General features: G+C 38.6%; 1 protein-coding gene across 4 annotated transcripts in view; it reads right to left on the bottom strand.

Moving 5' to 3' along the window:
- Nucleotides 1-27772, bottom strand: part of PIK3C2G (phosphatidylinositol-4-phosphate 3-kinase catalytic subunit type 2 gamma) — a 403205-nt gene that overhangs the window by 303462 nt on the left and 71971 nt on the right. For 3 of the 4 annotated variants that reach the window (XM_017343356.4, XM_051850300.3, XM_089303890.1), the window contains exons 12-13: nucleotides 22587-22709; nucleotides 5077-5208 (exon numbers count right to left, since the gene is read on the bottom strand). In XM_017343356.4, coding sequence (XP_017198845.3) covers nucleotides 5077-5208; nucleotides 22587-22709 — 255 coding nt within the window. The remainder of the gene's footprint in view (nucleotides 1-5076; nucleotides 5209-22586; nucleotides 22710-27772) is intronic. The other variant, XM_089303889.1, reaches the window with a different exon arrangement.

Below are 27772 nucleotides of genomic sequence, written 5' to 3'. Positions count from 1 at the left end.
AAATCAAATTTCCATCAAATTCTTCTCACGTGACACATAAATAAACTGTTCACTCTTATACTTTGAGATTTTTGAATAAGATGTCATTATACTACCATGTATAACATTTTAAAATATTTTGGATTAAGAGTGACTTGATCAGCCCTTGTCCTGACTGTTGATATACGACTTAATACTTTATCCCTTTTAGTATTTTTTGTTCTACTTAATACTATTAGTTGAACTCTGTAATTAACACATAATTATTCTTAGGTATTGAAATTTAAGGGGCCGGCACTGTGGCTCAGTGGGTTAAAGCCCTGACCTGAAGTGCCGGCATCCCATATCACCGCCAGTTCGAGACCCAGCTGCTCCACTTCCAAATGAATAAATAAATCTTTAAAAAAAATAAAAAAAATAAAAAAACAGCGCCTTCACAGATGCAAATGTTTAAAAAAAAAGAAATTTAACTGAAAAGTGATCTCTGTTAAATATAAGAGTGGGAATAAGAGAGGGAGGAGATGTACAATTTGGGACATGCTCAAGCTGACTTACCTCAAACGGTAGAGTTAGAAATGTGCCAGGGAATTCTAATTCAATCTCATCAAGATGACATGTACCAATGCCATTTCACTAGTCAAAGTGATCAATTTCAGGTCACAAACGATCATACTGATAGGTCTAAGAGTCAAAGGGATAACATAAACAAGACTAGTGTCTGATAATACTAACTGATAGAATAAAAAAGGGAGAGAACGATCCAACATGGGATGCGAGATACACAGCAGACACATAGAATGGCAGATGTCCTAAACAGCACTCTGGCCTCAGAATCAGCCCTTAAGACATTCGGATCTAACTGAAGAGCCCATGAGAGTATTTTAGGCATGGAAAGCCAAGACATTCTGGCAAAAAAAAAAAAAAAAATAATAATGACCCAAATGAAAGATCTCCGTAAGTGGGATCCCAGTGGAAAGAACGGGCCATCAAAGAAGGAGGTACATTTCTCTGAAGGGAGGAGAGAACCTCCACTTTGACTATGACCTTGTCTAAATAAGATCGAAGTCGGCGAACTCAAAAGGCTTCCATAGCCTTGGTGACTCATGACAAGAGCCTAGGGAGATTACTGACATCATAAACGAGAGTGTCAATTTGTTAAGTCAACAACAGGAGTCACTGTGCACTTACTCCTCATGTAGGATCTCTGTCCTTAATGTGTTGTTCAATATAAATGCTATAACTAGTACTCAAACAGTATTTTACACTTTATGTTCTGTGTGGGTATAAACTGTTGAAATCTTTACTTAGCATATACTAAATCAATCTTCTGTATATAAAGATAATTGAAAATGAATCTTGAAGTGAATGGAATGGGAGATGGAGCAGGAGTTGGGAGGGTTGTGGGTGAGAGGAAAGTTAAGTGGGGGGAAGCCATTGTAATCCATAAACTGTACTTTGGAAATTTATATTTGCTAAATAAAAGTAAAAATTTTGGATTATCCCTAGGGTGTTTTCTATTTAAATATTGTACAAATTCATGGACTACAAAAACCATCAGGAATACAGATGGGCTAGTCTATTCTCTCTGGGTCCTTGTTTCCTCAAGCAGTAAAAAGTGTTTGAATAAAATAATGATCAAATTTAGCTATAGGATTCTATGCATCCATTGCTGGTATTCTGGAGCCAGAGATGAGGAAGGACTCTTAAACTGAGCAGCCAACAGAAACAGAGGATATGATGTTAAAGACCCTTTGGGGTAACTCTAATAGACCTAACATTTTTGGAGTCCAAGAACAAGACCAGGCAAGACTGAGGCAGGAGGCCCTTAAAGGGCACTGTGTTTTTCTAGTGTGTTCATCAAGAACATAAGGGAGGCATGTGTTAATAAGACACATGGGGGAGAAGTCAGACCTATATTCTGGTCCTTCTATTTCTAAGTAGCTGGTAATCTATGTCAAGCCTTTTGACTTCCCATTAGAGTTTTTCATCTGTAAATGACTTATTTAGAATAAGTGAACTCTGAGGGTTATTCTTGGTCAGGAAGGAAGGGCATAAGGAATTCTGAATTTGTTTGATTTGATAATGAAGATAAATGTAACAGCATACACTACAGGGGCCGGCACTATAGTGTAGCAGGTTAAGCCTATGTCTGTGATGCCACCATCCCACATGGGCACCAGTTGGAGACTCAGCTGATCCACTTTTGATTCAGTTCCTTGCTAACGCATCTGGGAAAGCAGTGGAAAATGGCCCAAGTGCTTGGGCCTCTGCACCCATTTGGAAGACACAGAAAAAGCTCCACTCTACTAATGTCAGCCTGGCCCAGCCGTGGCCATTGGTGGTCATTTGGTGAGTGAACCAATGAATGGAAGATTCCTCTCTCTGCCTCTCCCTCCCTGTAACTCTGCCTTTCAAATAAATATTATTTATTTAGAAAAAGAACACACCACAGTGGGAGCTACTCAGCAACTTTGTAAGGAATCAAAATGCTTTACTATAAGCTTCTTTTGAAATTGTGTAAAACATTCTAATTTTTCCAGGTTGTCACTTATCCTAGCAGCCTTAAAAATACTGATGTTCAGGTCAGACCATAAACCAATTAAATTAGAATTTTTAGGAAGTACCTGTTTTATACTCTCTTCCCTCCCCAAATTTATTTTTCAATTAGCACAGAGAATCTCTGTACTACATCAGCTTACCACAATTTAGAAATGCTAAGTGACCACAGTGCTACTTGTTTCAAACTCAAATAGAGAAAGGAGTTCGTGGAAATTGTTGAGGTGAGGATAATACTTTTTTGCTGCAGTGTAGAGACACTATGAATACAGATGCAGTGAAAATCGTGTCTGAAAAACAGAGGATTATAAAACATGTGGGCAAAATTTTGCCTTTGGTCTTGAGGATTCTCTAAAAATTAGAATTGCAGGTGAGTTCACAGGTTGAACATTCTATTTTCATGTTAGTGATGCAACCATACCTGATTTATATGCGTTTAATCACTCTAGGTTCTACTGAAATCAACTTCTGAAAACAATAAAGAGATAAAAAGCTTTTCACTCTGTTTTCAGATTGTGTACATGTGGGAAACACAATGACACAAGCTCTCATTGCAACTTCACATGACTAGCTATGGGCAATTCAACCTGTAAATGGGATAGGCTGGATACCTAATTTATGAGCAGCGGTCATTCTAGGAAAGCAAATGGAATTAATTCACCAATTTGCCATGATCTGAATGTATCTGCATGGGATAAATTGGGTTAGAATCTCTAATTCACAACAAGCAGCCGAGTGGTAGTCACCGCATGCCCCCAGTTACCCAGCATAATGGATTTGTTATGTCTTAGAAAAGAACTAGAATTCTTTAATTATTTAGCCCAGGAGATAGGTAGATTTTCAGGTATACACGAGTAACAGTTTGTTAGAAATCTATTTACAAATAGTTATTGAAGTACTGTTTGAAGTGAGCTGTGTTTTCTGTCGCATCATCCACAATTTTGACACTTTCCCTTAGGAACACATCGCCTAGGACAGCTGCAGATAGCATCACTCACAGTTGCCCTGCTCCCATGATCACTCTCTGTGACATGTTCACCAGTGTTAGTAATATAACAACAAAACACCGAGGCTGTATCTTTTATACCATGTAGAAAAGTCTTGTTTGAAAGACAAAAATATCTCTCACTTCTTAGATGCTTAATGATCGTTGACAGTTATATGCAAAATAATGTCAAACTAAAGGGAGAGAATAAAATGGATTGGACTTTTTTTAAGGGAGTAGCAAGAATTGTTATTCTATAAAAATGTCAGATTTACAAATACTGCAGTTGAAACTTTCAAGAAACTCACTCATGAGAAAGGACACCTGTATAGCTACTCCTAGTGAGAAAGTAATGAAAGTTCTTAGTATACAAATCAGATTTTGAAATGTCTGCTACCAGCAGTAGGTATTCCTCTGGGGGCTAAGCTGTTTCTTGCAGACTTTGGAAATCTTATTTCATTCTAAATCTCCTATAGGGATTGATTCTTTTGTTGTTCTGCAATTCAATTTAGTAAATAAATCTCTACTGATTGCCTATTTATATGAGGCATTGTGTTAAATGATAGACATTGCAGAGATAAATACATTTCCTGTCCTCAGAGAACATACATGTAGAAATGGGCTAAAGTATGAAAATAAACAGGGCAAACACACACACACACACACACACACACACAGATAAGTCCAGATCAGACTTAATCCAATAAAGAAGATTTTAAAGATTGGTCATGGTTGCTTTGATGATAATTTTTATTTGGATTAGGCATGGGAACCAAAAGCTGATAAAGAAATTTCTTTACATTCTTATATTACCATTTTTTAAAAAAGAACAGGAGTAGACACATTTTACAACAGTATTAATATAACAATATAGGTTCTAATTTTGAAAGTTCTGAATTTTAGTTTGATTCTAAAACAATTTTTGTCATGTGAAAAATAATTCAGCTTTTTTGGAAATATTTTCCCTTAATAGTAGAGAAAAATTAATTGATATTATCAAATATTCTAAGTATTAATAGTTCCCAGGTCTTATCTTATTGTTAAATCAATAGTCAATTTTGTGATAAACATTAGTTCTGAGAATACCTGAAATCATAGGTATGTTTTTATAAAAAAGTACTATTTGATAATCAACAAATGTTTCTTCTTGGTAATAAAAGGTCAGTAAACCAGTTACATCGCATGATTTTATTTTAGGCAGAATTCCTTGATTTCCATTCTTTCTAAATGACAGCATTAATCTCAATCATTTTGAATTACTAATTCCAGAGAAATTGGCTGGTCAGAAGGAAAAGTAATTGCAATTGGTCATGCCAAAACCTTCTCATTGCAAATGACCCAGCTGACAAGTTGAGCATGAGGCCTCTTTCCAAAACCATTTTTACATCGTTGCTCTTCAGTTCTGCTTCCAACAGTCATGATTTAAATGGAGTTACCTCAATTTAACAATAAAATATCTTCTTGATCTTCTCATCAGACTATATATCACACAATATTTAGTTCCACGAAGGTATTATTGGAATGGGAGCTTTATTAATCACAAAGGGTGTACTTACTCTTTTGGAAACAATGGAAGACAAGTCCAGGCCAGTAAATCTGCATTTCTGGTTTCACAGACAATGCCAAACACTTTTATAGTAAGCATGCATTCCCTTGGAAGTGATTTTATTTCAAGCGGAAAATTGATCCTAAAAAGAAAGAAAAAAATTGCATAATCTTCCTAATTTCAATGATATTTTCAAAACTGTTTTCTTGTAATACAATGGTCAGGAGCAAAAGTTATTGAATTATTTGAACCCACCTATCCTCTTCAAATTTTGTGTTTAGGCTTATCAATAGAAACCTATCAGAAGTACATATCCTTAATGTGCTGTACATTGAGATTTAATGCTATAACGAGTACTCAAACAATATATTTCACTTTGTGTTTCTATGAGGGTGCAAACTGTTGAAATCCTTACTTAATGCATACTAAACTGATCCTCTGTAAAAAAAAAAAAAAGAAATTATCAACTCCCAACTTGACTCTCACTGGGATTAAACATGACAATAGGTCTGCTCTGATTTCATCATCATTTAAAAAATCATCTATTATTTTTCACTTTATGTTTCTGTGTGGGAGCAAACTGTTGAAATCCATACTTGATGTATACTAAGCTGATCTTCTGTATATTAAGATAATCGAAAATGAATCTTGATGTGAATGGAAGGGGAGAGGGAGTGGGAAAGGGGAGGGTTGTGGGTGGGAAGGACGGTATGGGGGGGGGGGGAAGCCATTGTAATCCATAAGTTGTACTTTGGAAATTTATATTCATTAAATAAAAGTTAAAAAAAAATAAAAAAAAATAAAAAAAAGAAAAAGAACCAAAAAAAAAAAAATAAATAAAAAAAAAAATAAAAAGACTGGGGTCACAGATTAAAAAAAAAAAAAAGAAGTACATAGAGTAATGAGATTTGTAAACAAATGGAAATTATACTACTTATAATTTTGATATTTAAATTTTAGAGAATTACACTAACATAAGCATCTAATCTCAAGTTGTTATAAGCACAGGGCAAAAATGACTAGCACCATCTTAAGGAGTTGGGGAATGCAGAAAGTAACACTAAATGAGGCAAGAAATAACTCTTAAGTTAGCTATTATCAGAAGGAGATTTGAAAAAGAATATTTTAGAAAGAGAAAAACACATGGGCAAGAGCATCTTGTATTTAAAGATTAGTGTATCTGAGAAACGATGAATGTACATCGTGCTCAGACAAAAGATGAGGTCCTGTTCACAGGCGAAGTTGTGAAGGATGCGACAGAAACACAGGTGGCTGTCAGACTGCTTAGGAACTCTCCATGCCAGGCAAAGAAATTTGAATTTTTCTCTAGAGGAAAATAAAATATCTGACATAACTAAAACTACAGAGTCACTTATAATTTTACTTTTTTTAAAAGATGTAATTTTCTGAAAGGCAGAGGAGGTGGGGGGAAGAGAGGGAAGGGGGAAAGAGAGGAAGAGAGGAAGGGGGGGGGAGGAAGGGAGGGATGGAGATTTTCCAGCCGCTGGTTCACTCCCCAAATGGCCAGAGCTGGGCCACTCTGAAGGCAGGAACCTCTTCAGGTTTCTGGTGTGGGTGCACAGGCCCAAGTAATTGGGCCATTTTGTACTGTTTCCCAGGAGAATTAACAGGGAGCTGGATTCGAAGTGGAGCAACCAAGACTTCAACCAGCATCCACATGGGATGCAGGTGCTGCAGATGGCAGATTTACCCATGATGCCATAGCACCAGCCTCTGCTTATAATTTTAAATGTGTGTAATGATGAGGTCCTGTGGATTTGAGGGATAATAGTGAAATTCAACTAATATAGAATTCCTGGATACATTAAGATCAAAGTGATCCAAGTTTAGTCTACTTGATTGTAGATACTGGGGGGAAAAGTGGCTAAGAATAAATTTAGGAATGTCAATGGTGATTGAAAACAAACGAATTTGGTCATTGAAGCTATTAATATACATTGGAGAGTTTGCAAAAAGTTATAAATCATATAAATGGTATAAGACTGGAAGGGATATACAAGAATACCATGTCTAAAAGAACGGGCTTTTGACAGAAAATTCAGATTGTTATCCAAATAGTGGGCAGGGAGAGAGGGAGCATTTTTCCCCTTTTCAGTCATCTCAGTTGTGTTGAAATGATCCAGTTCTATTTCAGGAGCCGCAGAAGGAGTAGTACATTACGGAAAGAAACATTTATGAGATAGAGAAGGAAGATATATTTTTCAAGAGACTGTGATACAAGAATACGGTAACTAGTAGAAGACAATGAGAAAGCAGGAACAAAGCCTGGCAGATGGGAAGAGTCACGGGGACCGACTATTACAACTATTACGTAAGACAGGAGAGTCCTCAGAAACCTAAAATGGATGTACTGTATGACCCGAGCATTCCGTTCCTGGGAATATATCCCAATGAAGTGAAATCAGCATATGAAACATATATTTGTGCCCCTATGTTTCTTTTTTTTTTAATAGGCAGAGTTAGACAGTGAGAGAGAGACAAAGGTCTTCCTTTTCCGTTGGTTCACAACAGCTAGGATATGGAATCGACCCAGATGTCCATGGACTGATGACTGGATTAAGAAAATGTAGCTGGCGTGGTACCATGGAGTAGTTGGTAGAGTTGCTGCCTGTGATGCTGCCATCTCACATGAGAGCCGGTTCTAGTCCCAGCTGCTCCACCTCTGATGCAGTTCCATGCTAGTGCCCTGGGAAAGCAGTGGAGAATGGTCCAAGTGTTTGGACACCTGTCACCCTTGTGGAAGAACTGGAAGAAATTCCTGGCCCTTAACTTTGGCCTGGCTCAGCCCAGGCCATTGCGACCAATTGAAGAATGAGCCAGTGGATGGAAAATATTTGTTTCTCTGTCTCTTTCTCTCCCTCTTGTTCTGTGGCTCTGCCTTACAATTAAATAAATAAATCTGGGAAAATGAAAACATTGCATATATACATAATGATATACTACTCAGCCAGAGAGAATAAAATCCTGTCTTCTGCAACAAAATGGATGCAACTGGAGACCATTATTTTAGTGAAATGAGCCAAAACCAAAAAAGACAACTATCACATGCTTTCTTATTTTTCATAGCTAATATAGAGAGTAGAAAAACATCTGGGGTCTGCACGGTGGTTTGTAGGCTAAACCTCTGCCTGCTTGCACCAGCATCCCATATGGGCACCAGTTCATGTCCTGGCTGCTTCTCTTCTGTTCCAGCTCTCTTATGACCTGGCAAAGCAGTCAAAGAGGGCCAACTGCTTGTTCCCTTTCACCCCTTTGGGAGACGTGGAAGAAGCGCTGGGATCCTGGTTTTAGATCAGCTCTAGTGGTTGTGACCATTTGGGGAGTGAAATAGTATATGGAAGACCTTTCTCTCTGTGTTTCCCTCTGTCCGTAACTCTACCCCTCAAATAAATAAATAAAATGATTTTTAAAAAGAAAAAAAATGTATGAATGAAAATGACATATGGGGATTTGATTTTTATAGCTTTTGTCTAATTCCTGTGGAACAGTGGTCTTTTTAGTTGTTGAACTCTTTATGTAGTGGAACATTAAGCCTGTGGTCATAAATTTAAAATGTTGTAATTTTTTTTTTCAAAAGGAAGGAGGAGAGAGGGAAGAATCATTTTAAAAATTGTATTAATATGAAGAGAACAGATTTCATGATTCCACAGGTACAGTTCCAAGAGATCAACCATAGTTCCCACCTTTTCTCCCCTTTCTTCCTTTCATCATTTTTTGCAGACATAATTTTAACCCAGTCTATATTCATAAGCTTAATTTGCCACTAAATATAGTACTCAACAAATAAAAAGTATTTTAGAGGAGTTAAAATAAAGGTAAAAAATTACAAGCCTATCACAAAATGTACATTTCATTCCTATACATTTTCTTGCATTCTGCATTAACTGCCACATATCAGAGAAAATGTACATTTGCCCTTTTGAGATTGGTTTATTTCACTAAGAAAAATGGTTTTCAGGTGCATCCACTTTGTTGCAAAACACCGGATTTCATTCTTTTTATGGCTGAGTAGTATTTCATAGTGTATAAATACAGCATTTTCTTCATCCAGCCATCAGTTGACAGGCATCTGGGTTGATTCCATACCTTAGCTATTGTGAATTGAGCTGCAATTAACATGCGGGCACAGATAATTTTCACATGCTGAATTCATTTCATTTGGATAAATTTCCCTGAGTGGATGGCTGGGTCATATAGATCTATTTTCAGATTTCCGAGTAATCTCTATACTGTCTTCCGTAGTGGTTGTACTAGATGACATTTGCACCAACAGTGGATTAGGGTACTTTTTCCCTACCACATCCTTGCCAGCATTTGTTGTCTTTGGATTTTTGGATGACAGTCATTCTAACTGGGGTGAGCTGAAACTTCACTGTGGTTATTTCCATTTCCCTGATGGTTAGTGAATCTGAGAATTTTCTCATGTCTGTCGGCCATCCGAATTTCAACCTTTGAAAAATGCTCATGTCCTTCGCCTATTTCTTAACTGGATTATTAGCTTGTTGTTGAGTTTCTTGGGTTAATTATAAATCCTGGATGTTAATTCTTTATCAGTTGCATAGCTCGCAAATATCTTCTCCCATTCTGTCGGTTGCCTCTTTACTTTATTGAGTAGTTTTCTTGCAGTGCAGAATCTTCTTAAGCTTGAATATTCACATTCGGCTATTTTTGCTTTTATTACCTGTGCTTCTGGGGTCCTTCTCAAGAAGTCTTTGTCTATGCCAATATCTTGAAGAGTTTCTCCAGTGTTCTCCTCTAGTAAATTGATGGTGTTAGGTCATAGATTTAGATCCTTGCTCCATTTTGAGTTGATTTTTGCACAAGTTTTAAGGTAGGAATCTTGATTCATGGAGAGTGTTGTTCAGTCTCCTGTGTTTGCACATTTTCTGGAGTTTCTTAAGCTGCTAATTTCCAGCTTCATTCCATTGTCATCAGAATAGATACATGGCATGATTTTTTTTTTTTTTTTTGATTTGCTGAGACTTGCTTTATGGTCTGGTGTATAGTCTATCCTAGACAAAGTTCCACATATTAATGAAAAGAATGTGTATTTTGCATTGTGGGATGAAATGTTTGGTAGATATCAACTAGGTCCATTTGGTCCACAGTGTAGATTTGCTCCACTCTTTGCCTAGTTGATCAGTCCACTGATGAAAGCAGAGTATTGAAGTCCACCACAATTATTGTTTTTGGAGTCTATGTCTCCCTGTAGATGTTAAGGTTGCTTTTAAATGACCAGTGGCCCAAGCTTTAAGTTCATATACATTTGTTATAGTCATATCTTCTTAGGATTAGTCATTACACAATGCCCTTGTCTCTTTTTATAGTTTTTGTGTTAAACTATTTTGTCTGATATTAGGATGGCTACTACTGCTCTTTTATCCATAAGCATGGAATTATCTTTATCCATCCTTTCAGTCTGTATCATGGTTGATGAGTTTCTTTCAGGCAGCAAATAGATGGGTATTTTTTTTTTCTTAATCCACTCAGCCAGTCTATTTTTTATTTGGAGAATTTAGGCCATTTATATTCAAGTTATTGATAAGTAAGGACGTGGCCCTGACATTTTCCCATAAATGTATTGTTTACTTTGGATTGTTTTGTACTTTTACTAGATTTTCTACCTTCATATTTTCATGATTTTTGTGTTTCTGTGTGTAGCACATCCTTAAGCATTATTTGTAAGGTTGGATGAGTGGTGACAAATTCTTTACATTTATGTTTGTTACAGAAGGTCTTTATTTCACCTTCATTCATAAATGAGAGCTTTGCAGGGTGCTGTATTCTGGGTTGAGAGTTTTTTTTCTTTTCAGACTTGAATTGTGTCTCTCCATTCCCTCCTAGCCTGTAGGGTTTCTGATGAGAAATCAGCTGTGAATCTAATTGGAGATCCTCTGAAAGTAATCTGGCATTTCTCTAATGCACATTTTACAATCATTGATTTTATTGCTGACAGTTTGACTACAATGTGTTGAAAATCTTTTCTAGTCATGTCTATTATGAGTTCTATGTGCTCCCTGTACTTGAGTGTCCCTTTCTCTAAATTAGGAGATTTTTCTGTTGTTATTTCACTGAGTTTCTAACCAATTCTTGCTATCCATACATTCAGGAACTCCTAAGATTCACATATTGGGTCATTTGATAGTATCCCATAAATCTTAAATAGTTTCTAAATTTTATAAATTTTGTCTGACATATTTCCAAATGTTTTAGATATTTTTAGGTATCTTATTCAGATATTCTTGTCTCTTACCAAGTCTGTTGAGACTTTTCATTGGATTTTTTATTTCACATATTAAATTCTTCATTTATAATTTCAGTTTGATATCTCTTCAACATCTCTCAGGAAAATCATCAATGTTATATATAGATTTCTTTTTTAAAGATTTATTTGAAAGGCAGACTTACAGAGAGGCAGAGACAGAGAGAGGAGAGGTCTTCCATCCACTGGTTTACTCCCCAAAAGGCTACAATGGCCGGAGCTGAGCCAATCCAGAGCCAGGAGCTTTTTCTGGGTCTCCCACGCAGGTACAGGGGCCAAAGCACTTGGACCATCTTCTACTGCTTTCCCAAGCCATAGTGGAGAGCTGGATTGGAAGTGGAGCAGCCAAGATTGAACCAGTGCCTATATGGGAAGCTGGCACCGCAGGTGGTGGCTTTACCCGCTATGCCACAGTGCCAGCTGCCATATGTGGATTTCTTTACGTCATGAATTTGTTTCTTATTGCTTTTGAGTAATCTTATGATCATTCTTTTGAATTTTTCAGGCATTTCATCAATCTCTATCTTCATATTTTTACATTGAAATGTTTGTGTTCCTTTGTGGGAGTCACATGGCCCTCCCTATTCACATTTTCTGTGTTTCCACATTTATTTTTAGGCATTTATAGAACCACTGGGATTTCTGCTCTGATAGCTTTTATATTTGAAATAAACTTCCGAGGCCTACTGCAGTGTGTGCTCACTCCTTCAGGGGATATTCAGAGGCAGGTGCTGGGTGGGGTCAGGAAGCTTTATTCAGTGTCTGGGGGTGGTATAAGTACAGTCTGACATCCACCTTGGGCATGGTAGATCTATACTGTCAGCAGAAGGGAGGATCCTTTCACACTGGCTGGTATGATCACTGCCTCACCTCCTCTCTGCCAAGGTAATCAACGCCCAGGGTGAGCCCAAGGTGGCTACACACCCCATTCATGCGTCCCAAGAACCACACAAAGGATCTGTGCAATCCTCAGTGAGAGTACTGAACTCTGCAATGACACAACCCAGGCACTGTGGGAACTCTGAGTCTCTGAAGTCAGTGATTTCCCAGATATATAGCTGCACTCCATGCCCTACTGCGCAGTCTCAGAATTTCCACAGTCATGGGGAACAGGGGAGCCACAAAGCCCAGTGAGACTTCTCCAACCATAGAGAGAACCGAGTATTCTCGTATTCCAGCTGCCTGTCGGTGTTCTGCTGTGGCAGTGTGAGTACATGCACCAATGATATAGAGAAAAGGGGAGCACTTCCCAGGCTCAAGTGGGGGCCCCACCCCCTGTCAACCCTCCACGACAGACACAAAGCCATTGAGGACTACAAATTTATTCCTCAGGAAAAAAAAATCCCTATTTACACTTACAAGATACATGGCAGCCTATACTTGCCTTTTAAGATGGCATTTCTGGGGCCAGCACCGTGGAATACTAGGTTAATCCTCTACCTGCGGCGCCGGCATCCCATATGGGTGCTGGGTTCTAGTCCCGGCTGCTCCTCTTCCAGTCCAGCTCTCTGTTATGGCCTGTGAAAGCAGTAGAGGATGGCCCAAGTCCTTGGGGCCCTGAACCCACATGGGAGACCAGGAAGAAGCACCTGGCTCCTGACTTCAGATCGGTGCAGCTCCGGCTGTTGTGGCCATTTGGAGTGTGAACCAATGGAAGGAAGATCTCTCTAACTCTACCTGTCAAATAAATAAAATCTTAAAAAAAAAAAAAAAAAAAAAAAAAGATGGCGCTGCTTCTTCCCAGTTCGCCAAGAGCCGTTGTGGAGTTAGGGGGGATGGGAAGGAGGCAATGCGCTCTTGCTTCCAGGATTTAGGTGGGCACTCTGCCCCCTGTTAACACTCCAGGCCGGACTCAAAGTCTGTGTCATTCTACCTCAGGCAATATCCCCCATGACATAGGCTACTACAGTCTCTTCTCTCTTTAAGAAGATGTCATCTCAAGACCCTGGCAAAAAATGGCCTACATGAAAGATCTCTGAGTAAGATCCTGGTGGAAAGAAGGGGCCGTCAAAGGAGGTACCTTTCTCTGAAGGGAGGGGGGAACTTCCACTTTGATAATGGCCCTGTCAAAATAATGTCTGAGTTTGTGGACTCAAGAGGCTTCCATAGCCTTGGCGGCTCATGACAAGAGCCTCGGGTGATTACTGACGTCATAAACAAGAGTGTCAATTGTTAAATCAACAACAGGAGTCACTGTGCACTTACTCCTCATGTAGGAGCTCTGTCCTTAATGTGTTGTACAATGTAAATTAATGCTATAACTTGTACTCAAACAGTACTTTATACTTAGTGTATCTGTGTGGGTGCAAACTGTTGAAATATTTTCTTAATATAGGGTTAATCTGTAAATAGATATAATTAAAAATCAATGTTGGCCAGCGCTGCAGCTCACTAGGTTAATCCTCCACTTGTGGCGCCGGCACACCAGGTTCTAGTCCTGGTTGCTCCTCTTCCAGTCCAGCTCTCTGCTGTGGCCCAGGAGTGCAGTGGAGGATGGCCCAAGCGCTTGGGCCCTGCACCTGCATGGGAGACCAGGAAGAAGCACCTGGCTCCTGGCTTCGGATCAGCACACAGCGCTGGCTGTAGTGACCATTTGTGGGATGAACCAACAGAAAAGGAAGGCCTTTCTCTCTCTGTGACTCTGCCTGTCAAAATAAAAATCAATCTTACTGAAGAGTGGGATGGAGATGGGGTAGGAGGTGTGATGAGAGTATGGGTGGGACGTGGGTATGGGGGGAAGAACCGCTATATTAAAGGGCAAAAAAAAAGATGGCATCTCCTTCTGATGCCGATTCTGCCACTGGTAGGAATAGAGCAGAGGAGCTGCCCAGCTTTTTGCTACCGATTATGGTGCTCTGCAGAGAGAGAGAGGGAAAGGAAGCAGGGCAACCTCGCTGCTCTAAGCCTGGCAGTCGCTCAGACCCCAGTCAGCGCCCCAGGCTGAAGTACAAGTCAGTGGATGATGAATTTCCGGTCAGTGGCAGGCATGCAGTTCTTGCTACCTTGTCATGGTATGATAGTGGCTCACAGCCTGCAACAGGCTGTGTTGCATGGCTGGCTGCAGTTTTATCTCTGTATTCTTTCCTCTTGTCCTAAGAAGTCTTCATTGTAATTTCTTCATGAAAATTTCCATCAGTCAGGCCCCTGGAAGCATGGTCTTTCCTTTGTTCTTTTCATATTCAGAGCAGCTGAAGTTGGTGTGGCTACACCCTATTTAGCCATCTTGGATCTCCTTCTATTATTGAAATCTTGTATTGTGATGCCTCCAACTTTGTTTTCCTTGTTTAAGATTGGGACCACCTGAGTTTCCCTCTGAATTTTAGCATCATTTCCTCTAGATTTAAGAAGAATGTCCTTGGTATTTTGACTAGGGTGACATTGAATCCAATAAGTTACTTTGGGCAGTATAGACATCTTGATGATATTCTAATCCATGATCATTGAAGATTTTTTCTTTTCCGTGTCTTCCATTTCTTTAATGTTTTATGTTTCATTTTACAATGAAAATGTAATTTTCCTTGTAGAGATCTTTTATACCTTTAAATATTTTCCAAGATATTTAAAATTTCTATAGCTTTTGTGAATGGGACTGATCTTACAAATTCCTTCTCAGGCATTTCTCATGTATACAAAGTCTATTGAATTTTGTGTCAATTTTATATCCTGCAACTTTACCAAACTCTTATGAGTACCAACAGTCTCTTAGTGGAATCTTTTGGTTTCCCTAAATATAGGATCATGCCATCTGCAAATAGGGATAATTTGATTTGGAATTGTTCTTAGAATTTTATCAGTGAACTATATTAAAAGTATTCTCTTTATATTAAAATAAATTTTAAAAAAGAATAAAGAACCAAGTGACCTGAGGTGAGCAAGCAGCTGTGGTGAGTGACACCCAGTGGTGATGGATGTGAGGAGTATTGACAGAATCCACTTACTTTGAGATTCCCAGTTTAATGCTGTTGCCAAACTGCTTAAAGCAAAGGGTGATTATTAGAGGATCATGTTGACCAAAGCATATTGTTGAACTGGATGGTGCTGAGTGAGCTGTACTCTGCTGAGACCTCAGTGGTACTGGGAATCTTCTCATAGTAGTTATATTTCTAATCTGGATCTAAAGAGTAGTGCTTACTTAGGTTGTCAAAACATGAGACCTCTTTTTTCAGCCCCTGTGTAACAGTTTAGTGCAATGACCTTAGCCACTTCAAGGAGGCACAACCCTTTTCCTCAACATGGTTTTTCCCTAGATGAACAGATTCATATGCAGAGCAGGAACAGACAGCTGATACTTGACGAACAACGTAGTAGTGGAGTAAGGCCATAAAGAATCAAAGATGAAGTCTAAGGGCAGTGTTGTGCTTGAGGTACTGCAGATGACGACACAAGGACTGGAGTTGCTACCATCCCTATGGGAGACCTACATGGCGATCCTAGCTTCTGGCTTTGTCCTAGCCCAGCCCCAGCTGTTGTGGCCATTTGAGAAGTCAATGAAGAAATGGAAGATATCTGTGTCACTCTGCCTTTTAAATATTTGAAAATCAAGATGAATTCTAGTTTCTAGATTATGATACAGTAGATAACTAACTGATGGGGAACACAAAGGGAAAAACAAATCCAGGTGGGTGTACTGGGGCCAATTTAGGACACATGATTAAGTAACAACTGTGAGATGTCAGTTTATAAGTTGTGTTAGGAAAGGATGAGTTCAAGTTTGAGTTTGAACATAACTGCTCAAAAAAATTAGTGGTTTGAACATATAAAATATAAACAAAATTAGTTATATAACATTAATTATACAACAAAATATATACAATATATGCAATATATAATATATATAACATTAATTATGTAACATAAAATTAGTTTGAACATATAAATGCTCAAAAATAAATTAGCCTTAGTGGTTAAGATCAATGTTGGTTCAGTGGAGCCTGAGTTGTGATGTAGCAGGCTAAGATTCTACCTGCATTGCCAGCAGCCCATATGGGCACTGGTTCATGTCCCAGCTGCTCTTCAGATCCAGCTCTCTGCCTATGAGTGAGCAGTGAAGGATGGCGCAAGTGCTTGGGCCCCTAAACACCACGCAGGACCTGAAAATAGCTCCTGGCTTCAAACCGGCCAGGCTCTGGCCATTGCAGCCACTTGGGGAGTGACCTTTCTGTTTCAACCTCTCCCTGTCTATAGCTCTACTTCTCAAATAAATAAATTCTTAAAAGATGTTGGTTCAGACACCCATGTTTCTTATCTAAATAACTGAATACAAAACACTGCTTTGGCTCCTGACTCTAGCATCCTGCTAATGCAGCCCCTGGGAGGCACTGGTAATGGCTCAAGTAATTCAGTTCCTGGCACCAACATGGAAGATCTGGGCTGAGTTACTGGTTCTTGGATTTGACCTGTCCAAGTTTCAGCCATTGCACTGTAAGCTTTTGGGAAGTAAACCCGAAGATGGAAGCTCTGTACCTTTGAGCATGCATCTAATCTAACTATTTTTTTTCCTTATTCATAAAACAAAACTATAATTACATAACACAAAGTGTGGCAAATGGTATGTTGATTTTGGCATTTTATCTAGTTATTCAATCAATGCCATGATTTGTATTATTCATTGTGCATTTAAGATTCACATTACAAAAAACATTCCATTCAAGATAGATGGTATATAATTCTAACTAAAAGCAAAAAAGAGAATCAAAGAGAAAAATCTTTTAATAATGTAAATTTTTGCAGTCTTTAGAATATTAAACTGCTACATGTTTAGCTTCTAAAAATAAGTATTTTCTTTCATACTCTTGATATTCAGTCGAGATGATATGGACCTATTTATCAGCTTAAAAGAAGCTCTAAAATTCAACATAAAATGTTGATGATCCTGTAGAATGCACAGTCATTTCCTAAATGTTCTTTCTTTTACTGATAATTGGTTTTCTATTCAGTTTTTATATTTTTGTGCTAGGATGGAAGCTATAATTTTACTTTATTCCTCACATAATCTGAAATGTTCTTTTTTGCCATTAGGTTTTGTTCTTTCATGTATAACTTCACTTGTTAACGAACTTTTCATATCAAGGATGACAAAAGTCAGGTAAGTTACAGTGGATAGTTACTGCCAATCTCTGTTATTTATTAAAAAAAAAAACTGAATCCTTTTAGTGAAAATACATAGTTTCTAAATAGCTATGAATCCATTTTTATACATATGGATTTTTAAAATCAGAATAATCTCACATTCACTAGAAAAATTTTTTGTAGTTTCAGCATGGCTACTTAAAAAAAAAAATCAAAGGAGGGGCTGGTGCTGTACCACAGCAGATTAAAGCCCCAGCCTGCAGTGCCCACATCCCATATGGGTGCCAGTTCAAGTCCCAGCTGTTCCTCTTCTGATGCAGCTCTATGCTATGGCCTGGTAAAGCAGTAGCAGATGGCCAAAGTACTCGGGCCCCTGTGCCCTCTTGGGGACCCAGAAGAAGCTCCTGGTTCCTGGCTTTGGATCAGCTCAGCTCTGGCCGTGGTGGTCATCTGGGGAGTGAACCAGCAGATGGAAGACCACTCTCTCTGGCTCTACCTATCTCTGTAACTCTTTCAAATAAATAAAAAAAAAAATTTAAAAATCAAATAGATTTTAATTTAAAAAAAGGGGAAGACTACTTTAAGAGACAATTCATTAAGTCAAGTCAAATTACCTTTTATTCAATAAATAGGCACAGCCTCAAGTTTTTACCATATGCTTGCCTTTATATACTGTTTAAACATTATCACTAACATTTTTTTCTTCAGTATAAGATAGCTTTTTCTAAACCTAGAATAAGTTTTTATTAAAAAAAATAGAGACTTTAAAAAGCCATGTTTAGAACTTTCCTATTAATATTGATATAAAGTAAAATTACTAGATTAATCACCAGACTATAAGAACTTTGACACTTGTATTCATGAAACAGGACAAGAACCCAGTTCTGGGATTTTAAGCAAGGGAGATTGACATAGTCTGACTTGCATTTTATAGAAAGCCCTGGCCTGCAGTGTGAGAAGGGGTATACATGTGCAAGAGCAGTAGTGAGCTATTGTGCTAATACAGTGGAGCGATGATGGTAGTTACACCATTTGAAGTGATAAGTAATATGACATTCTGAACATATTTTGACAGAGCCAGAAGGACTTTCTATACATGGAGTCTGAGTAAAGGAGATTGAGGCTAAGGATTTTCACTAGAACAACTGGAACAACTAGATGGATTATCTGGAGTGGCCATTCATGGGTAAAGCAGATTTGAACATAAGATTAGAAATTTAGTTTTAGACATGTTCAGTGTTGAGTCTGTGATAGATGCTTGGGTTGACAATTTGAATCTGGGAGTTGTTGGGATATAAATTGCATTTAGAGTTATGTTACTATAACAGAAAACTAAGGGAGTAACGACACACACAGTAATGACATATACAGGTTAAAGGCTCATGTTGTAATCAATTCTGGGAGAAGCAAAGGGGACAGAAAATAAAAAACCAGTGAGATAGGAGTGAACCGAGTAGAAATTAAATTCCAAGGGGCGGGTGGAGGAAGCCGAATCCCCAGTGCCAAATGTTCATGAGAGGTCATGAGAAAGACTGAGATCAGACATTGGAAATAGCCATGCAAGTCAGTGGTTACCCTGTGGGCATGTTCAGTGGAGCAGAGGAATAGAAAGCACGATTGGAGTATGTTTTAGGGCAAATGAAAAAATTGAGGAAAATGAATATAGACAATTCTCTGGGAATTTTTGCTACAATGCAGAAGAAGGAAAGCAATAGCAGCTGGTAGAAGGATGAAATGAAGTAGAGGATTTTTTGTTTTGTTTTAAACTTAAAACTTGAGCACTCTTTATGGGCTGTAAGTTTTAAGAAGCAGTATTTAAGTCATAGAGAACAGCTCAGGATTTGGAGTGTGGCTAATAGTAGTTCTGTCATTTACTTGTAGGCTCTGGGCCAAATTAACTAAGCTTCATAAACATCAATTTTCTTATTTATAAAATGAAGATGGCAATGCTTGCTTTGTATTTTTGTTGTGAAGTCAAGATGAAGTAATATAGTTTGAAAGCATATCATGGTGATTGGAATATAAAAGAGGTAGTAAAAACCTGTATCAAGTATTTTTAAACAAGAAAGTATATGTTTTTTAAGTTTACAGCATAGCAATGGAACATATAAAATTATATTGTGATGGGTAAATGTTAATAAAAATAAAACAAAGAATGCTTGGGGCTGGCGCTGTGGCATAGTGGGCTAAGCCTCCACCTGCAGACCTAGCATCTCATACAGATGCCAGTTTGTGTTCTGGGTGCTCTTATTCTGATAAAGCTCCCTGATACAGCCTGGGAAAGCAGTAGAAGATGTCCAAGTGCTTGGGCCCCTGGCCCCACATAGGAGACCCGGAAAAAGCTCCTGGCTCTGGATCGGCTCAGCTCTGGCCATTGTGGCCATTCGGGGAGTGAACAGTGGATGGAAGGCCTTATTATCTTCTCTCTCTCTCTCTGTAACTCTACCCTCTCAAATAAATAAAATCTTAAAAAAACAAACAAACAAACAAAAAACAAAGAATGCTACAAATACCTAGCAAGAGAGTAAATAATTTAATAGGATGGAAGTAAAAAAAAATAGTACTAGGATCGAATAACTAATTGCATTGGTAGAAATCAAAGAAACTATCATAGAAAAGGTAACAGTTGGGTAGTATTAAAGGAGGTGAAAATTTAACAATTTAGTTTTTCCAGAATGCGAATGATTTCCAATTTATTTTGCAAGATTTTCTTTGAAATTGATGTTTTAAAGATTTAAACTTATTTACATCTTTATTCAAATTGCTGACAGAAGTGAGAAAGATCTTCATCCACAAGAAAACTTTCCAAATGCCAGTGACTGCCAGGACTAAAGCAGGCTGAAGCGAGGAGTCCAGAACCCCATATGGGACTCCCACATTGGTGGCTGTGGCCCGAGCACTTGAGCCATCATCTGCTGCCTTCCCGGATGCACATTAGCAGTGAGCTAGGTTGGAATCAGAGTATCTGGCACTAAAATCAAGCACTCTGAATATGATGCAGTTGTCCCAAGCAGTGACTTAACCATTATGCCCCAAAATGAACTTTACACTTACTTTTTCTTGTATTATCTACAAGATGATATGCATCTGTGGGTTGAAAATGAATCCAATTTTTATAAACCATCAGGAATACTTGTTAATTCAGAATAGCTCTAGTGATTGCGAGGGGTAATAACACTTTTGCAGTCATTTGTTACATTGGATTTATTAATTTGCCCCATGTATAGACTCTTTGTCTGGACTAAGATAATTGATGGTGACTGAATCAAAATTTTTAAAAATCTATACATCATTTGGTAGGGACAGAAATATAAACATGCCCATTTAGTAATACCATGATAGACAATTTCAAAAATTCAGAACAGGTCACAAAAGAAATTCTGGATGATTTATGTAATGATACAGAAAGGGATTATAGAGGATATAGAGCATGCATTATGAACGATAATTAGGTAACTGTTAAGCTGTGTAAATCCTACATGGGAGGCCCCTAGCACAGGTATGATTTCTCAGTTCATATAAGGGTTAGTAGTTTAGATGCAGAGTGGTGATGTATCGGGGCAGGGAGTGGCACTAATTCCATAGATGAAGATGGAGAAATAGGCAAGGGACAAAGGTCTTTGTGTACTTTGGTAGTTGTTTTCCTTATAAGAACTGGAAAGTCCTTGAAGTATTTTATAAGCAAAATTGATTCTGTACAAGGGAAGGGATATTGCCATTGAATATGAGGTCACTGGTCAAAGGAATTAAGGACCTTAACCAAAGAAGGAAGATAGGGATTGCCATAGTCCCTGAGGAAGAGGGTTTGATTTGGTATGGGAGGGCCCGTGGGGAATTGAACAGTTGAGGAATGCGTCCCATGTCTCACAACAGTCTTCATCGAATGTGGTCACAGGAAGGGTAGGTTAGGTGTCGCCATCTAACACTATCCTCTGACTCCTAAAAATGCTGGCCCGCCCCAGCTGTTGCAGATAGTAGGCATTTGGAGAGTGGACCACTGAAGGAAGATTCTCCCTATCCCTCCATCATATCAATATGATATCAATGTGATATCATAATACTGCGAGTCAAATTATCTTTCAAGAAAGCCACACCTTCTGAAGGATTGAAGGAAAGTAGGCCAGAGGATTTTATTTTACCTGAAATGAGCACAACACTAATCAATGAAGCAGAAGAGACCCCAGAGCAATGATTGAGAGTTAGCTAGGCGAAGTATCCTGGCATGGGAAAGCAGCAGGAACCAGAACAAAGCCACGGATAGGAACTGGGAGGACCCCAAGGTTCTGCATGGGTTGGGGAGGGACATCTGAGAAGGTACTGTCCAGAAAGCACTTTACTTTCTTGATGGAATACACCTCTACAGAAGGGTGAGTTGGAGACAGTTACCCTAAACTAGGTGGGTGTTTAAACAATACAGAGGTTTACTGTAAGGAAACCTGTTTTCTTCCTTTTTTTTTTAAAATTTCATTTATTTACTTGAGAGGCAGAGTCACAGAGAGAGGGAGAGACAGAGAGAAAGGTCTTCCACCTGCTGGTTCACTCTCCAAATGGCCGTAACGGCCAGAGCCCGGCCAATCTGAAGCCAGGAGCCAAGAGCTTCTTCCAGAGTGGGTCTGGGGCTCGAGCACCTGAGTCATCTTCCACTGCTTTCTCAGCCCATTAGCAGGGAGATGGATCAGAAGAGGAGCAACTAGGACATAAGCCAGTGCCCACTAGGGATGCTGAGCCACAGGTGTAGGCCCAGTACACTATGCCACAACGCCGGTCCCAGGAAAGCTGGTGATTCTTTAAGCAATTTTCTGACTGGTGTGAGAAAATGGTTCAATATTTTAGGTAATTTCTCTTTCCTTTATTGGACCCTTCCCCTATCTCAAACAGAGAGTACCCCGATATTTACAGTATGTGAATTATTAGTAACACTTGTGCTTTCCAAATTTCCTTTTTCTCAGTTCAATTATATGAATTGGACACTTACCCAGGTTTTTAAATAGGCTTTTCATTTGTTGAACCGAATGGTTATCAGTTAGCACTAGCATATTTATCACACCAAGGAATCAGATCAATTGACAAGATATCTATTTTTAAATTCATTGTTTGCTGAAGGAAAGGCGAGAATACTCTAACCCTTATTGGATAAGTGATCCAGCCAGAATGAAGATTAAACTTACGTCTCATTCCAGTTGACCAAGAGAAAAGATAACTTCTTTGCTGGAATAGATCTGTAGTTTCTCACTTGGCACAGCTTCTTCCCAGCATAGGTAAGCCAGCAGGAATAAGAAAATGCTTTATAGCTAAAAAAGAAACAGCATCGATTCACTAAGATTAACACTCTAAATAAATGAGCTTTCTATATGGGTCATCATTTTAATAGTCAAAAGTCAGATGATAAAGTGATATTTGGTGTATAAGGTATGTTTAAAAATTATTTTAAGAATCTGACAAGCTCGTCAGCAAGACAATGGAACAGGAAGCCACAGGAGCTCCTTTCCCCATGAAGATCCGAATTCAACACAAAGCTGAATTATTTTTTTAAAAGATTTATTTGAAAGGCAGAATTACACAGAGAAGGAGAGGCAGAGAGACAGAGACAGACAGACAGACAGACTTCCATCCATTGGTTCACACACCAACTGGCCGCAATGGCTGGAGCTGTGCCTATCCAAAGCCAGGAACTCCCCCTGGGTCTCCCAGATGGATGCAGGGGCCCAAGGACTTGGGCCATCTTCTACTGCTTTCCCAGGCCATAGCAGAGAGCTGGATCAGAAGTGGAGCAGCTGGGACTCAACCTGGCACCTATATGGGATGCTGGCACTGCAGGCAGCAGCTTTACCCCCTATGCCACAGCACTGGCCCCAGAATTATTCCCTTTGTGAGGAATCCAGAAACCTTTTAAGAGGAACCTGTGACCCCAAATGAATGCAAAAATCAGTCACACTGAAGTTAGTGGAAAAATTCATGGCGCTGGCCAGAGTCCCACCCTGGCACAATGTGGCATGATTCAGAGAAAACTCCAACTCTTGATTTTCTCGTGAGAAGGGAAAGAGAGGGCTTGAACACAAAGCTAGGTTTTAAGATGAAGAACAATATTTTCTCAGATGAAAGCCGAGGGAGGTTATTGCAACTAGATCTGACTTATAAGAAATAGTAAGTGAATTCCCTAAAGTTGAAATCAAGGAAATTACAGCAAAATACACTGAGGTATAACATTCAATAGTAAATATATAAATACAGAACACTGAAATGGTGGCATATAAATAATTTTTCTTTGGTATAGCATTTTAAAAACTAATTTAAAAAGACATGACATCCATAACATAACAAGTGTGGGAAGAGACATGTGAAATTTTTGTATGTGTTTGATGTTAACTTATCACCTTAATATATTGTATTATAGATATAACGGTCCTTACATAAAGCATCACGTAACTATAGAGAAAATATAAGATACACAGAAGAAAGCAAGAAGGGAATCAAAGTATGCCAGTTAAAGAGAAATCACTGACACAAAGGATGGCACCAAGAGAAAAATAAAGAGGCTATGAGGCAGGGAGAAAACAAACTAGCAAGTCTTTCACCAAAAAATAATTACTCTAAATGTAAATGGCTCAACTCCCCCATCAAAACAGAGAATGGCTGAATGAGTTAAAGAATGCCCACAACATCAAACTATATGTTGTCTATGGGAAATTCACTTTAGATTTCACACACAGAGACCAAACTGCAAGGATAAAAACATTGGTTGCAAATAGTAACCACAAAAATGTAGAATTACCTATTCTTGTATCACTGAACTAGACTAAGTGAAAAACCAAGAGAAGTGATAATGAAGGCCATCATATAATGATGAAAGATAAATCGACCAGGTAGATGCAACAATTGTGAATATATATACACCCAGCATCAGGACACACAACTAAAAGCAACCATCGATGGGCTGAAGGGCAAAAGTAGACAGCAATATGACCGGCATTTCCATCTCTTAAGTATTTATCCAAAAGAATTGAAACCAGGATCTTGAAGGACTATTTGCGCTACCATGTTCACTTCAGTATTGTTAACAGTAGCCAAGAGGTGGAACAACTCAAATTTCCATCAATGGATGAAGGGTAAATAATAAAGATGTTATATATACATACAAGGAAATATTATTCCACCTTGAGGAGAAAGGAAATCCTGTTATATTACAACATGTTTGGATCTGGAGAATCCATGTAAAAGGAAGCAATCACAGAAGGACAGATACTGCATATAGCACTTATGAAAGTCAACTAAAGTATTCAGATTCATAGATGAGAGTAGAATGCAGGTTACCAGGGGCAGGAAGATGGGAAAATACAGAGTTGCTGTGTTATACAGAATTTCAGTCATGCATGATGAATGAGTTTGAGAGACCTCTTGCAAAAATGCATATAGTCAATACTTTATATGTAAATATTTGTCAATAGGACATATTTCATGTTACTTTTTACTACAAAGTAAAAGGTTGAACTACAAATGTTTTCATTTATGCACCACAAGACAGTGTTTTGGTCAACAATGGACTACATATACAATGGTGGTCCCATAAGATTATATCACATACTGATGGGATATACAAGTTAGCTTGAATAAGTACACCATATGATATTTGGTCAATTATGCAATTGTCTGATGCATTTTCCAGAATGCATCCTTATTACTAAGTGGCACATGCCTGTAATATGTCAATTTTTTGATGAAAAACAATATTTTTGATATGAGTAAAATCATTTAGGGATAAATTTGTATATGAATCTCTAGTATGAAACATTAATGGAGCCCACATTTCAAGCAATACCTATTCATTTTTACAATTTTAAATTGAGAATTTATGTGTTATAAATGTTTAAATATAATGAAGTCATGGGATAATTAAAAATAACTGATACTTCAGGGATGTTCCTGTGAGTTTATGCCATAATTAAATATTTTAAATGTAAATCATGTTTGTAGATGGCAGCTAAGCAAAATTCCCAACGTTAAATATAAACATAACTCCTGATAACACTGGTGAGTATTGCATTATCACATCACATACTGCTAATAGATTTTGTTAAGAAATTTAAGAGGAGGAACAGACACTTGGCCTAGTAGCTTTATGTTCACATTCCATTTCCGAATATGTAGGTTGAGGTCCTGGCTCTGCTTCCAGTTGCAGCTTCCTGCTAATGTGCGTGCTGGGAAGCAGGTGAAGGCTCAAGGATTTGGATCTCTGTCATCATGTAGGAAACCTGGATTGACTTCCCTGATTCCAGCTTCCTGCTAACATGGGAGGCAGTAGGTGATGCTTTAAGTAGTTAAAAATCCATTTGGGAGAATCTGAATTGAGCTCCTGGATCCTTGGCATTTGGGGAGTAAACCAGGAGATCTTAAGTCTGTCTCTTTCCCTCTTTTTTCCATCAAAATTAAAATAAAAAATTATTCTTGATTCAGCCATATTAGTCTATATTAATATTTGCTTATTTTCTGTGCATCATTTATATTTAGATGTCATGCCTATCTCACATATTCTTTAATGTGTGACTATGATAAGCCAAGTTTATTAATAAGACTTCAGTGACACAGATGGATGATACAGGCTATACAAATGTTCATTTTAAAAGCAAAGTTATGGGACAAGGAACCTGAATGGGTCATCCAAATTGCCCAAATATTCTCTTGAAGAGAAATAATTTTAGCTTTCTCATGTGCACAGTCTCATGATTAAATATACTGTCATTTTTTCTATAGATATACTTTATTATATACTACATATTACTATATATAGCATGTTTTTATGTATAATTATTTCTACAATTCATTTATCATAACATGGTACTATATTTCGAGTGATTTAAGAGATTAGGAAATAACTGTCACTAACTTAATTTAAACTCTTCATATAATGTGACCTTGCTATACTCATTTTTTAAGATTTATCTTATTTGAAAGGCAGGCAGAGAGGGAAAGACAAATCTTCCATTTGCAGCTGTACTCCCCAAATGTCTGCAAAGCTAGGAGCCTGGAATTCCACCTGGGTCTCCCATGTTGATGGCAGGGGCCCAAATACGTGGGCCATTTTCCATGGCTTTCCTAGGCACACTAGCAGGGAGCCGTTTCAGAAAGAGTAGCCAGGACTCGAAGTGCTGCTCTGACATGGGATGCTGGTGTTGCAAGTGGTGGCTTAAACCACTATGCTACAACACCGGCCACGTGTGCTCTTATCATGTGTGACAATAATTTTAACTGTAGTTAACCACTCTGCCATTTTGTTGTTCTGGACTCACTTTCTAAGACATTGGGCCATTAGTGCTATGATTCTAGTGGAATATTTTCTTCACTCTTAGAAGATATTCCAGTCTACTCTCCTTCATTGTCATCACTTAAGTTTTCAGCTAAGCTTTTCTTTCTTTCCTCAGGAATAACTACAACATGAATTAAGTATTCCTCCTCTCCAGGCTCCTTGTAATATTCTCAAAAACCAAGTCTGACTCCCTTCTGTATTCAATAGAGTTCATTTAGACATTCATCAAACCTTGTTAAGATTTGGGGAGGGGGGAAAAGAGGCGGGGGGAGAGGGGGGGAAGAGGCGGGGGGAGAGGGGGGGAAGAGGCGCACGCGGTGGGGGGAGAGGCGCGCGGAGGGGGGAGAGGCGCACGGGGGGGGGGGGAGAGGCACGCGGGGGGGGTAAGAGGCGCGCGGGGGGGTAAGAGGCGCGCGGGGGGATAAGAGGCGCGCGGGGGGGGGGGGTAAGAGGCGCGCCGGGGGTAAGAGGCGCGCCGGGGGTAAGAGAACTCTGCAGACCAATGGATTACTACCCAATTGCCCGAAACAGCTGGGGCTGGGCCAGGTCAAAGCTGGTAGATAATAACTCTATAAAGGTCTCCATGTGGGTGATAGAAATCCAACCATGTGAGCTGTCACCTGCTGCCTCTCAAGGTGCACACTAGCAGGAAGCAGAAATATGAAGTGAGCAGGAATTTGAATCAAAGCCAGGCACCACAATTTGGGATGAGGGTGTCCCAAAAGACATCTTAACAGGCAGGTCAACTGCCCAGCTCACTTTGAACAAGTATTTACTTCGTACCTATTATATGCAAAAAATGCTTCAGACGTTAGAGCATACAAATATTCATAGTCATACGGGCATTGTAAAAGATGATTTTAGGAAGAACTAGTAGTGTATAATTATCAATATAATGAGCATGATGCCATATGTACATAAAAAATAACTATCTTTGAGATAAGATAAATTCAGTTTGTGCAGAGGATGAAGAATTTCTCTATGGTATGATGAGAAATTTAAAATAAAAATGGATTCTTAATTACTGTCATGCATCAGAGGATTTGTTTAGTC

Source organism: Oryctolagus cuniculus, chromosome 9, assembly GCF_051225735.1.
Source record: "Oryctolagus cuniculus isolate XC-2025 breed Fujian yellow rabbit chromosome 9, ASM5122573v1, whole genome shotgun sequence".
NCBI lineage: Eukaryota > Metazoa > Chordata > Mammalia > Lagomorpha > Leporidae > Oryctolagus > Oryctolagus cuniculus.
The sequence above is the reverse complement of the archived record's forward strand: the minus strand, read 5'-3'. Positions and strand labels throughout refer to the sequence as shown.